Source organism: Orcinus orca, chromosome 11 (assembly GCF_937001465.1).
Source record: "Orcinus orca chromosome 11, mOrcOrc1.1, whole genome shotgun sequence".
Taxonomy (NCBI): domain Eukaryota; kingdom Metazoa; phylum Chordata; class Mammalia; order Artiodactyla; family Delphinidae; genus Orcinus; species Orcinus orca.
Window position 1 is genome coordinate 35,390,962 of NC_064569.1, and position 12,804 is coordinate 35,403,765.

Here is a 12,804-nt window from a genome sequence, read left to right on the forward strand (position 1 = left end):
AGTAAAGCCAGGGGATGAATTCCTCCTTGCAAGTCCTGCAGCACATTTTACCTGAACTGCAGATCAGCATTTCACCTTTTCCTGCTCTATAGAGCAGAAACCATAGCTTATAATGATATATCCCTGGAGCCTCTCTAGCACAGAGCCTTACAAGGGCGGCAATAGGCCCAGAGTAATAACTGCTTGATGAGGATAAAGAAGTGGCATTTCAGCACTGAGTCTCATGCAAACTCTGTCCCGCTCTGGGAGCATCATGTTGAAGTGCAAGGAACTAGTGCATGTGGTGAGAGAGTGAATTTAAGGAAACAGCCCCAGAAGCCATATATAGTCAAGCTTTTTAAAAATATCTAATACAAATGTCCTAACAAGTCCGTAACCAGCTAAACTCTGATCTAATCCACTTTATGTTCACATATTTTAGACAAAAGAGCAATAGAAAAGTAGCAAACTTGGTGGAAATGGAGGCAGTAGTTTTACTGAAAGGTTTTCCCTCATTAGAATTAAGTGATTTAAAAGCAATAGACCCTAGGCTTTTCTAATGGTAGGAAAATTCAACTTATATGATTGAAAGAGATTTTAATGTTTGGTTAAAAAAAAAAGAAAAGAAACCATTAGAATATGATATTACTGCTGTAAAGATTTTATTTTAACAAAATTTGTAGGCCAATTCTGAATACTTGTAGAGAAAGTGCAATTATTTATTTTTATGAATATTTTAAATAGAATTTTTGTATGTTTATTATGAAAACTATTGGTTGTATCACATATTTCTGTAGTTTTAGGAAATTCACTAGAACTAAGGCATAAACAGTTGCCAGTAAAGTATAACATGACTCATATAAATTACACATTACTACAGAACATAAGAGGTAAATTGTAAAGAACACTTCCCTCTGAGGAAATCTTATCTCAAATTCATTTAATATTTATAATTACATCACTTAACTTTTATATACTCCTTTAATTCCTTGCATAAGTATTTAATTTGCAGTTCTATCCCACCTACTCATCTTTTCTGCTAGATTGAAGAAAAGATATACCTAAGACATATAAGAATTAAAAATACAACATGTTATAGAGTAAGCAAAGAACAAAAATGTGTCTTAGGAGTTCACCAAAAAAAAGAGAGAGAGAGCAGTGTAGACGTGTAGCCAACATAGTAAGGGGAAGCTTCAGAGAAGAGATTAGATTAGAAGGACAGGCAGCTAGAATTTGAAAAGGCAGAGCAATGAACAAGAAAAGTTTTCTAGCTGGGAGTAGTATCATAATCATCAAGGTAAGAATCAGTTTTGTTCCATTAAGTTCAGAAAATGTTGACAGATTCATTTCTAGTGTGCACTGCACCCGGTGCTGGAGACAGGGGACAGGGGGAAGGGAGATCAAAGATCAGTGACACACCGCACAGGAGTTTGTAGCTGCAGAGAGGAATTCACAGTTTAATAGAATAAATAGGAGTAGAAAAGTAGAGACATTTGAGAAAGACTCTCTTTATTTAGGTGAATGGTTCAGGTAGAAAGTAAAAATTCCCACCTCGCACTTTTAAATTCAACTAACCCACGCTGCCAGGATCTATTTTCTGATATGAAGGCTTTAGAAGAAGGAAGTTTCTCTTCATAAGCTAAAGAACATTCTGGGCTTTTTACTAGACAAGAAGAGAGAGAGTGAGAGAGGGAAGAGAGAGGAGGAGACGGAGTAGGAGAGGTGAGAAGCCAGAAAGATGGATACAGGCAGGAGCGAGTGCAGGAGCCAGTGTGTGGGGGAGGTGGCAGGATTAGGCAGTGGTGATGACCACGGAGGCTGATGAAGTTATATCTATGGGCAAGTTTCTCATAAATGCTTTACATAACTGGACTCTGGAAGATTGGTGTAAGGAGATTAAAAAACTCTTCAGTTTCATAACTGGACCAGTGTAGCCTAGCATCAAGATAGCATCTGCTGAACAAGGTGCCCAGGAGGTGGATACAGTTGTGAGCTAAACTGCTAGAGTTTATAGGTAACTATGGGAAGGTTTTGCACATATATATGTATCCTTGAACCTTCCTTTTCTTTAACAGCCTCTCCCCTAGAAAGCTTCTCGCATCATCTTGTGTGTGTGTGTGTATCTTAGATTTATGTATATTATGTATATAAATAGATACATAATATAGATAAAATACACATTATATATGTAATAGCTTTATGTGCTTCAAGGTGATGAGAGAAATCTTTTAGAAGAGAGGCTTTTAAAGAGAAGAAAAAAGATTCAAGGTTCATATTTTCATGAATACATGTGTGAAAACACTGTTGATACATCCTTTTAATACTTCTCGTTCTTGTAATTTATCTATATGCCTGCCTATTATCTTTGTACCTACATACCTGCCTTCCCCCTGTAACATGTGAGCTCGAGGAGAGCAAATGTATTTTTTCATTCCCACAGCTAACTCTTGTTCAGTACATTGCAGCTTTACCATAAATATTTTGCTGAATGAAAGAACAAAGGAATGAACATAACATTATTTCAGGAAAGCCAAAGATCATGAGATTTTTCAAGAAGTAAAATGTTTACCAACAGCAAGAGAATGAACCATCAATACTATTAGATTAAGTCATATCCACTGAAGTATGATCCCACAGTAATTAAATATCCAAATAAAAATTTGAATAAAATGCTCAGTTAAGTGTTAAAAAGAACTCTTTGGACTAGTTGGAAAGCACATAGAGAGAAGTGATATTTCCTGAAAAGTCCTGAAAATATTTCAGTGCATTAATTCTTAATGCACTGAAAAAAAAATGATGAAAATTACATTCAACAAACATCTCACTGTGTAACATCTAAAAATCTAATTTTTTTTTTTTCTGTTTCGTGCATCATTCTTAGAAGCAGATTGACTAGTTTAAAAAAAAATAGACATTATGCCTCTTGGTAGACTTTAAAACTCTGTTGACCTGACTTTAGTAGGGCACTTCTTTTGAGGTCATAATTTTTGAAAGTGGAGTCAGTTCCTTTAGAATGTAGGGCAGAGCAACAAGTGTGAAACTATTTTAATTAAAGAGCCATAGTGTTTTGACAAGTGGTCATATATTTTTCGGATAAGTTATTTCAACTGTTTTGCTTACAGGTACTTAGAAAGGGTTGTTTAAATGTCTGTCCACCAGTTTTAACATATTGTTAACATATTGTTCAGCTTTGGGAATACTTTATATAGCTTTATTCAAAGTATTTAAAGTTCCTCTTCACATTTATTTTTCATCTTTATTTTTCTTATGCAAGGTCTACACTCCTATTTGAAAACGCAGTAATAGTAATTTCTGTTATGGGTCCCACATGATGACATGGAATAAGGGTTAATTCTTTAAATAGTTCCTCGATTAACCATAAATGCCTGTTCTCTTCATGATATGTGTCTTAGAGGTTGAATCGCAACTTTATTTACTGTCACCGTTTTGTGCTTCTGACATCATTGTTGGTCCAGTGGGTAGACAGACTGTTATATATTTATATATATACAGATATAAATCAATATATTTATTAGTGGTCCCAGAAACTGGTCTCCACATAGCAGACAGACTTACCACGGTAAGTCATGTTCACGCAGCCTGACGGAGGCCAGCCAAGTGGGCAGGAGATGCCAGAGAACAGACCTTGGCAGGTGACCCAAGGTATCAGGAACATTTGGCAGAAGGTAATAAGTGAGCTGGAAGCATTGGGGTTATCAGGCAAAACAAAATTTAGCATCCAATCATGGGTACTGGTGTGACAAATACACTCACTCGGAAATGAAACTAATAGTCTGCTTAGCATATGAAATAGATCACAATTTTGAAACAGGCAGTAAGTTCTATGAGGGATTATTGTGAGCAGGAAAGATCACCTAAGTCTTTATGGATAATGTGGGGAGAATGTAGCTTGAAGGAATTATAAGATTTGGTTAAGCGAGCGGAAAATAGAGACATTCAAATTTTAGCCCCATTTAAATGCTTCAAACCCTGAGGTATTTTTTAAAAAAAGAGCTAGAACGTGTTTAAAAAACTGGGAAGATATAAATTCTATACTATTGCACATGAGCAGTAATTTTTTCAAAGCCATGCTGAGGCAGCAAAACAGATCTCCCATAAATTAGTATTTTTCCAGTGGATGCATTGTTTCCAGGTGCTGTGGAATGATCAGTGCTTGATCATCATCCTGAAAGAGTTTTCCAGCCCTGGCCTCCACCCCATCTTTGCGTGTGTGTATCACGGTTCTCCCTGGATGTCTTGTGTAGTGTTGCCACTTATTGCATCAACTGTACATGACAAAAAAAGTGCAATATTGAAGACTGACATGGTTGGTCATTTCATCAGGCCCTCAGCTTCACTGGGGCAGGTTTCAAACAGAGTATTATACTTCAGGTCAGAGCTTTATAAGTTTTTTTGGAGGAGGTAATGAAGAGGATGTGACCCCACCAGTTGACCCCAAGCAGGACCTGATACTTGAAGACTTCTCCCTGCTCCCCTGTGTTTGGTATACCTGCTGTCCACTTTTCCCATAGTGGGAGCTGTTTTCAAGGGTGCAGGCTTGAGAGATCAAAATCTAGTGGAGACCATCTGACAGGTAGTTTCTAAGTCAAAGGTCCATTAACTCTGGATTTGAACATGCAAGAAATACTGTGCAGCAAGTGGCTCAAACTCCAGTCTAGTCTAGTTAGACTAGAGATTGGGTCTAATACTAGGAGACCATAGTGAGAACCTTTCATAGTGGAAATGAGGAACAAGCTTTGAAGAGGGGCAGAGTGTGCAATGGAAACATAGCTGGACTAAAAAGAAAATGGAGATGGAGGGAGACAAGGAAGCAGGGAGGCAAAAAGAAATGTAATAAAAGGCTAGCATTCACTGAGCACTTACTATGACCCGGATGCCTAGACACACTATATCTTTTTTAATCTTCTCAAACCCCCCTACAGGATTCATATTGTTATTATCTATAATTTTATAAATGAAGATGGGAATTGCCCAAGGTACACAGATAGAGTCTGGCTTCAGCAGAATGGGGATTAAAAAACAGAACTGTATGACTCCAAAGCCCATACATTTTTCAGACCTTGTAATATTGTGCATATCAAATTAAGTAATATACACAAGTAATGTCCAAAGCAAAGCACTTGACATGTGGCAGGAAGCTTGGTGAATGAAGGGAACACTCCTGCAATAGACTAGAGCCAGGACTCTATTTCTTTTCTCTTTTTTAAAAAATAATTTTATTGGAGTATAATTGCTTTACAATGTTGTGTTAGTTTTTACTGTACAGCAAAGTGAATCAGCTATATGTATACAGATATCCCCTCTTTTTTGGATTTACTTCCCATTTAGGTCACCACAGAGGACTGAGTAGAGTTCCCTGTGCTATTCTGTAGGTTCTCATTAGTCATCTATTTTATATATAGTATCAATAGTGTATATATGTCAATCCCAATTTCCCAATTCATCCCACCCCCCCCTTTTCCCCCTTGGTATCCATATGTTTTTCTCTACACCTGTGTCTCTATTTCTGCTTTGTAAATGAGATCATCTATACCAATTTTTTCAGATTCCACATATATGCGTTAATATACGATATTTGTTTTTCTCTGTCTTACTTCACTCTGTCTGACAGTCTCTAGGTCCATCCACGTCTCTACAAATGATCCAATTTTGTTCCTTTTTATGGCTGAGTAATATTCCATTGTATATATGTGCCGCATCCTCTTTATCTATTCCTCTGTTGATGGACATTTAGGTTGCTTCCATGTCCTGGCTATTGTAAATAGTTCTTCAGTGAACATTGGGCTGCATGTGTCTTTTTGAATTATGGTTTTCTCTGGGTATATGCCCAGTAATGGGATTGCTGGGTCATGTGGTAGTTCTATTTTTAGTTTTTTAAGGAATCTCCATACTGTTCTCTGTAGTGGCTGTATCAATTTACATTCCCACCAACAATGCATGAGGGTTCCCTTTTCTCCACACCCTCTCCAGAATGTATCATTTGTAGATTTTGTGATGATGGCCATTCTGACTGGTGTGCGGTGATATCTCATTGTAGTTTTGATTTGCCTTTCTCTAATGATTAGTGATGTTAAGCATCTTTTCATGTGTTTGTTGGCCATCTGTATGTCTTCTTTGGAGAAATGTCTATTTAGGTCTTCAGTCTATTTTTTGATTGGGTTGTTTTTGTTGTTGTTGTTATTGAGCTGCATGAGCTGTTTGTGTATTTTAGAGATTAATCCTTTGTCAGTTGCTTCATTTGCAACTGTGTTCTCTCATCCTGAGGTTTGTATTTTCGTCTTGCTTATGGTTTCCTTTGCTCTATTTCTTAGAGTATGATCTTGGTTAAGTCACTTCATGTCTAGGAATCCATTTTCTCATCTCTGTCATGACAATTTTTTCCTGACCCATGTTACTTTTATGATAGTCTTAAAAAGGCCCTTGAAGTGAGCTATTTTTACATATTGAAATTACATAATCTGGATAGAAGAAAACAATTTGGTTGGAAAAAAGTTTCAGCGTTATGCTTTGCATTACAATTAATCATTCAGGCTTCTTTTGATCTAAAGAAAACTATAATAATGTGGTGGTATATAAAGACCTTGGAGTCTCAGTGCATTGCAGCCATAATATGCTAAAAGAGATGTATGCTAAGGGGATGATGCAAACCCTTACCTGATCATAAAAATCACCAAAATTCTTACAAAATATGTGAATTCTCTGGCTATAGGAAGATTGCCAGAAGTTTCTGGCTTCATATGTGTGCAATGGTGCCAGGGGATTAAGCATTACAAATGATTCTTGTGACCACGGTCACCTAGAAACCAGTTAAAAATGCAGATTCTTGGGTCTTCTTCTTACAGCTAGTGGCATCAGAAGTACTAGAGGATTTGGCCTGTGAATATGCGTTTTTATTTAGCCTAAATGTGATTTCTCTGAAGCTCACTGCTCTAAGGTAATGCCCTAAAAATAAGTGAATGTCTATAGTTACTACGATTCAGATAGCTATACATAAAAGAAACCCAAGAAAATTCCAAATTTCCAGATGGTACTTGGAATTTATTGCATTTGATGAATTGTTCAGAATTCTGCATTTCTCCTATAAAAATACATCATTCCTGTGGTGCATATTGTGAAAAGCTGAACAGTTAACATCAAATATGTATGTAGTGCATTTTTCTCTAATTTTTGATGGAAATATATTCTATAAATATCCCTTTGCTGAAAATGTATTTATGTCTGAGATGCTTACCATTTATTTAATCTGTTTGATTTCAATAGCTGCGTACGTTTATTTGACAAGTTGAGTAAGATCTAAAGTACAGTAATAGCATGAAACCAAAGAGGTATATATTTCTCAGTTTTATAACAAAATTAATTTCTACACAAAAGTATGTCTGGGAAAAAAAAGAAAATTAGTAAATTAGTTGTTTATAATTCTTTTCATTCCTTCTAAAGTGAATAGGTACCGAGGAATATCCTTTGTTTTAATGAATAGATTGATAGGTATGGATGCAAAATTAGGAAACTCAAGGACATAGAGGCGGTTCCCGCTTATGCAGTAGGACAGTAGGAGCCAGGAAGTTGGAAGGAGTTGTTGTGGGGAAAGAAAGGGAGAATACATAGAGGTGGCAGCTGCTACAGCTAATAGAACTCGGGAGAGAGAGAAAAGTTTTGTTCTATCATATGCAATGTTATACCCAGATTCCCAAGAAAATTTCAGTTAAAATATATATTCTCCAATCCTTTTGGCATTATTTTCCTCCAGCCCCATCCTGCTTTTTCAATTCAAGATGGGCTTCTGGACAAGATTCAGGGGAAGGACAAGGTTGTAGAGGCCAAGGTACGTTCTGATTATACACGTATGAAAATTAGTGGATCTTTACATGTAATGAGTCAGTGTAGAAATAAGATCTCAAGGGGGCATTTGCTTTATCTTACGACTGCCTCAATTATTAAACATTTGAAATTCTTTCGTTTTTGGGTTTCCATGGAACTACCTCTGTACTGGCTCAAAGCCGAACTGTATGTCTCTTTCTTTTCAATCCCATTTGTCAAATCCCCTTCCTCTTACTACCTTTAAACATCAGTATACTCTGAGGTTCTGTCCTAGCCTCTTTATCTTTTCTTCCCAGCTATTTTTCCAAGGCAGTTTCATCCACCACCATGACTTCCAGTCCTTATAGACTGATCTTTCTCTAATATTTCCCAAGTCCAGATGCCTCTGCTGAATTTCAGACCTGGATATCTAACTGCCCACTGGCTATATCTGCCTAGATGTTCCATGGGCTTCTCTGGTTTATCATGTTTAAAACCAACCAGTCATGAATCCCTCAGACTGCTATCAACTCAGTCACTCAAATAAAAAAAATTGGGAAATATAAAATATGTCTCTCTCTCTCACATATCTTCCAGCCAACAGTCAAGCTTATGTGTTCTTTTTGCTAAACATCTCTTGAATTTGTTTCTCCTTTAGACCCTTTAATAAACCTCTTCCTCAGTTCAGGGTACCATCAACTTTCACTTACATGAGTACAATAGTATTTTGCTTCTTTTAGTCTAACCCCATTTCTCCAAAATAATCTTTTTAACATAAAAATTTGATCCTCAAAATTCTTCAAATAGAAATTCATTTCCATGCTATACTGGGCCTTTTATCATCTAGTCCATGCCTTGCTTCTCACCTATTCCTGGCTGACACCTTCCCTTTCCTCCCTGATCCCCACCCTTTACATTTGATATTCCATTAATTCTTAAATATCTATTGATTACCAAATTGGTAAAGTCTTTCCTCATGGCACAGGCCTTTGCACATGCAAAGAGTGCAAGAGAGGCAAGAGCCTCTCCTCAATGCACATGCTTGGTTGCCCTCCGCCATCTTTCAACCCTCAGCTTAAATGCTATCTTCTCTGTGAAGCCTCATCTGCCTCTCTCAGATAAACTAAGTGCTTCTTTTCTTATATGTCCATGGAAATTTTTATAAATTTCAATTACAGTTATTCCCCTATTGAATTACATTTATTCATTTGTATGTATATAACTATTTCACTGAAAAGTTGTGAGAACTGTGTGGAATAGTTAGGTCAAACAGAGAATATTCAAAAGATGTTGGTTAAACTTAGACCAGTACCTAGACCAGTACTGACAGGTTGCTGGGACTCAATAAACATGTTTTAAATGAAATTATTTATAATATTTGCAAATAAAAGTAATTTTTTTTTAGGCTTTGGGGTCAGTGTACTTGTATGAGCTACTTATAGGTTTTCTAGTGAGAATTGTATTTGTATTGATCAGAAGTTGAAACCTTTGTTTTTACAGGGCTTATTTAAGGTTTTGTTGATATTAGACAACTTATACATTAAATTTGGTGTAGGTTCTAGAAATATTTATCATCTAATTCAATTTTCTTTATATTTTGCAAGACACAACCATCATAGACCCAGAGTAGAGTCTTTGTTCTGACTATACTGTGTGTTTCCCTGAGCCCAGTTTTTGCTCAGGTAGACTCTCCTAGTTGAAACTGGTATCCTCCACGACTGCTATTAGCATACCACTTACAGACAGGTACAAAAGAGACTAAAAGACTAAGAAATTTTGGTGCTATGATTACTCCTCCCTGTAATATGAAACAGGCTAGAAAAGTCCTGATTGAAAAGTCATCTTTTCAAAAGATGATTCTCAAAAGAGATTCTGAGCATGACAGACCTGCTATATTTTTCCTAATCCCTGAAAGAAGGAAAAGAGGTAAGAATATTATGACTAAGCCTTGACTTACGCTGTCACTGTTGTTAGGAGAGACATGGTGACTCCCCCAGGAGGGCTTCCTTATGGATGGAGTGATGGAGAACTACAACTGACTTTCACATTAGGAGTAAAACCGTCTGTTATTATGGGTGAGAAAACGACACCAAATAAATTAACACTTTAAAACTTTAAAAGCAATTAGCAATTAGAGAAAGAAGAACAAAAAAACCCCAAAGTTAGCAGGAGGAAAGAAATCATAAAAATCAGATCAGAAATAAATGAAAAAGAAATGAAGGAAACGATAGCAAAGATCAATAAAACTAAAAGCTGGTTCTTTGAAAGGATAAACAAAATTGATAAACCATTAGCCAGACTCATCAAGAAAAAAAGGGAGAAGACTCAAATCAATAGAATTAGAAATGAAAAAGGAGAAGTAACAACTGACACTGCAGAAATACAAAAGATCATGAGAGATTACTACAAGCAACTCTATGCCAATAAAATGGACAATGTGGAAGAAATGGACAAATTCTTAGAAAGGCACAACCTGCCAAGACTGAATCAGGAAGAAATAGAAAATATGAACAGACCAATCACAAGCACTGAAATTGAAACTGTGATTAAAAATCTTCCAACAAGCAAAAGCCCAGGACCAGATGGCTTCACAGGCGAATTCTATCAAACATTTAGAGAAGAGCTATCACCTATCCTTCTCAGACTCTTCCAAAATATAGCAGAGGGAGGAACACTCCCAAACTCATTCTATGAGGCCACCATCACCCTGATACCAAAACCAGACAAGGATGTCACAAAGAAAGAAAACTACAGGCCAATATCACTGATGAACATAGATGCAAAGATCCTCAACAAAATACTAGCAAACAGAATCCAACAGCACATTAAACGGATCATACACCATGATCAAGTGGGGTTTATTCCAGGAATGCAAGGATTCTTCAATATACGCAAATCAATCAACGTGATACACCATATTAACAAATTGAAGGAGAAAAACCATATGATCATCTCAATAGATGCAGAGAAAGCTTTTGACAAAATTCAACACCCATTTATGATAAAAACCCTGCAGAAAGTAGGCATAGAGGGAACTTTCCTCAACATAATAAAGGCCATATATAACAAACCCACAGCCAACATCGTCCTCAATGGTGAAAAACTGAAAGCATTTCCACTAAGATCAGGAACAAGACAAGGTTGCCCACTCTCACCACTCTTATTCAACATAGTTTTGGAAGTTTTAGCCACAGCAATCAGAGAAGAAAAGGAAATAAAAGGAATCCAAATCGGAAAAGAAGAAGTAAAGCTGTCACTGTTTGCAGATGACATGATACTATACATACAGAATCCTAAAGATGCTACCAGAAAACTACTAGAGCTAATCAATGAATTTGGTAAAGTAGCAGGATACAAAACTAATGCACAGAAATCTCTGGCATTCCTATACACTAAGGATGAAAAATCTGAAAGTGAAATCAAGAAAACACTCCTATTTACCATTGCAACAAAAAGAATAAAATACCTAGGTATAAACCTACCTAAGGAGACAAAAGACCTGTATGCAGAAAATTATAAGACACTGATGAAAGAAATTAAAAATGATACAAATAGATGGAGAGATATACCATGTTCTTGGATTGGAAGAATCAACATTGTGAAAATGACTCTACTACCCAAAGCAATCTACAGATTCAATGCAATCCCTATGAAACTACCACTGGCATTTTTCACAGAACTAGAACAAAAAATCTCACAATTTGTATGGAAACACAAAAGACCCCGAATAGCCAAAGCAATCTTGAGAACGAAAAATGGAGCTGGAGGAATCAGGCTTCCTGACTTCAGACTATACTACAAAGCTACAGTAATCAAGACAGTATGGTACTGGCACAAAAACGGAAATATAGATCAATGGAACAGGATAGAAAGCCCAGAGATAAACCCACGCACATATGGTCACCTTATCTTTGACAAAGGAGGCAGAAATGTACAGTGGAGAAAGGACAGCCTATTCAATAAGTGGTGCTGGGAAAACTGGACAGCTACATGTAAAAGTATGAGATTAGATCACTCCCTAACACCATACACAAAAATAAGCTCAAAATGGATTAAAGACCTAAATGTAAGGCCAGAAACTATCAAACTCTTAGAGGAAAACATAGGCAGAACACTCTATGACATAAATCACAGCAAGATCCTTTTTGACCCACCTCCTAGAGAAATGGAAATAAAAACAAAAGTAAACAAATGGGACCTAATGAAACTTAAAAGCTTTTGCGCAGCAAAGGAAACCATAAAGAAGACCAAAAGACAACCCTCAGAATGGGAGAAAATATTTGCAAATGAAGCAACTGACAAAGGATTAATCTCCAAAATTTATAAGCAGCTCATGCAGCTTAATAACAAAAGAACAAACAACCCAATCCAAAAATGGGCAGAAGACCTAAATAGACATTTCTCCAAAGAGATATACAGAGTGCCAACAAACACATGAAAGAATGCTCAACATCACTAATCATTAGAGAAATGCAAATCAAAACTACAATGAGATATCATCTCACACCAGTCAGAATGGCCATCATCAAAAAATCTAGAAACAATAAATGCTGGAGAGGGTGTGGAGAAAAGGGAACCCTCTTACACTGTTGGTGGGAATGTAAATTGATACAGCCACTGTGGAGAACAGTATGGAGGTTCCTTAAAAAGCTACAAATAGAACTACCATATGACCCGGCAATCCCACTACTGGGCATATACCCTGAGAAAACCATAATTCAAAAAGAGTCATGTACCAAAATGTTCATTGCAGCTCTATTTACAATAGCCCAGAGATGGAAACAACCTAAGTGTCCATCATCGGATGAATGGATAAAGAAGATGTGGCACATATATACAATGGAATATTACTCAGCCATAAAAAGAGACGAAATTGAGCTATTTGTAATGAGGTGGATAGACCTAGAGTCTGTCATACAGAGTGAAGTAAGTCAGAAAGAGAGAGACAAATACCGTATGCTAACACATATATATGGAATTTAAGAAAAAAAAAATGTCATGAAAAAC

General features: G+C 36.6%; 1 protein-coding gene across 13 annotated transcripts in view; it reads left to right on the top strand.

The window, feature by feature from the left end:
- Window positions 1-12,804, top strand: part of TMEM117 (transmembrane protein 117) — a 564,172-nt gene that overhangs the window by 439,198 nt on the left and 112,170 nt on the right. For 7 of the 13 annotated variants that reach the window (XM_049694061.1, XM_033436516.2, XM_033436513.2 and 4 more), the window contains one exon: window positions 7,748-7,822. The exons of the other annotated variants lie outside the window; for them this stretch is intronic. In XM_049694061.1, coding sequence (XP_049550018.1) covers window positions 7,748-7,822 — 75 coding nt within the window. The remainder of the gene's footprint in view (window positions 1-7,747; window positions 7,823-12,804) is intronic. 13 annotated transcript variants of the gene reach the window in all.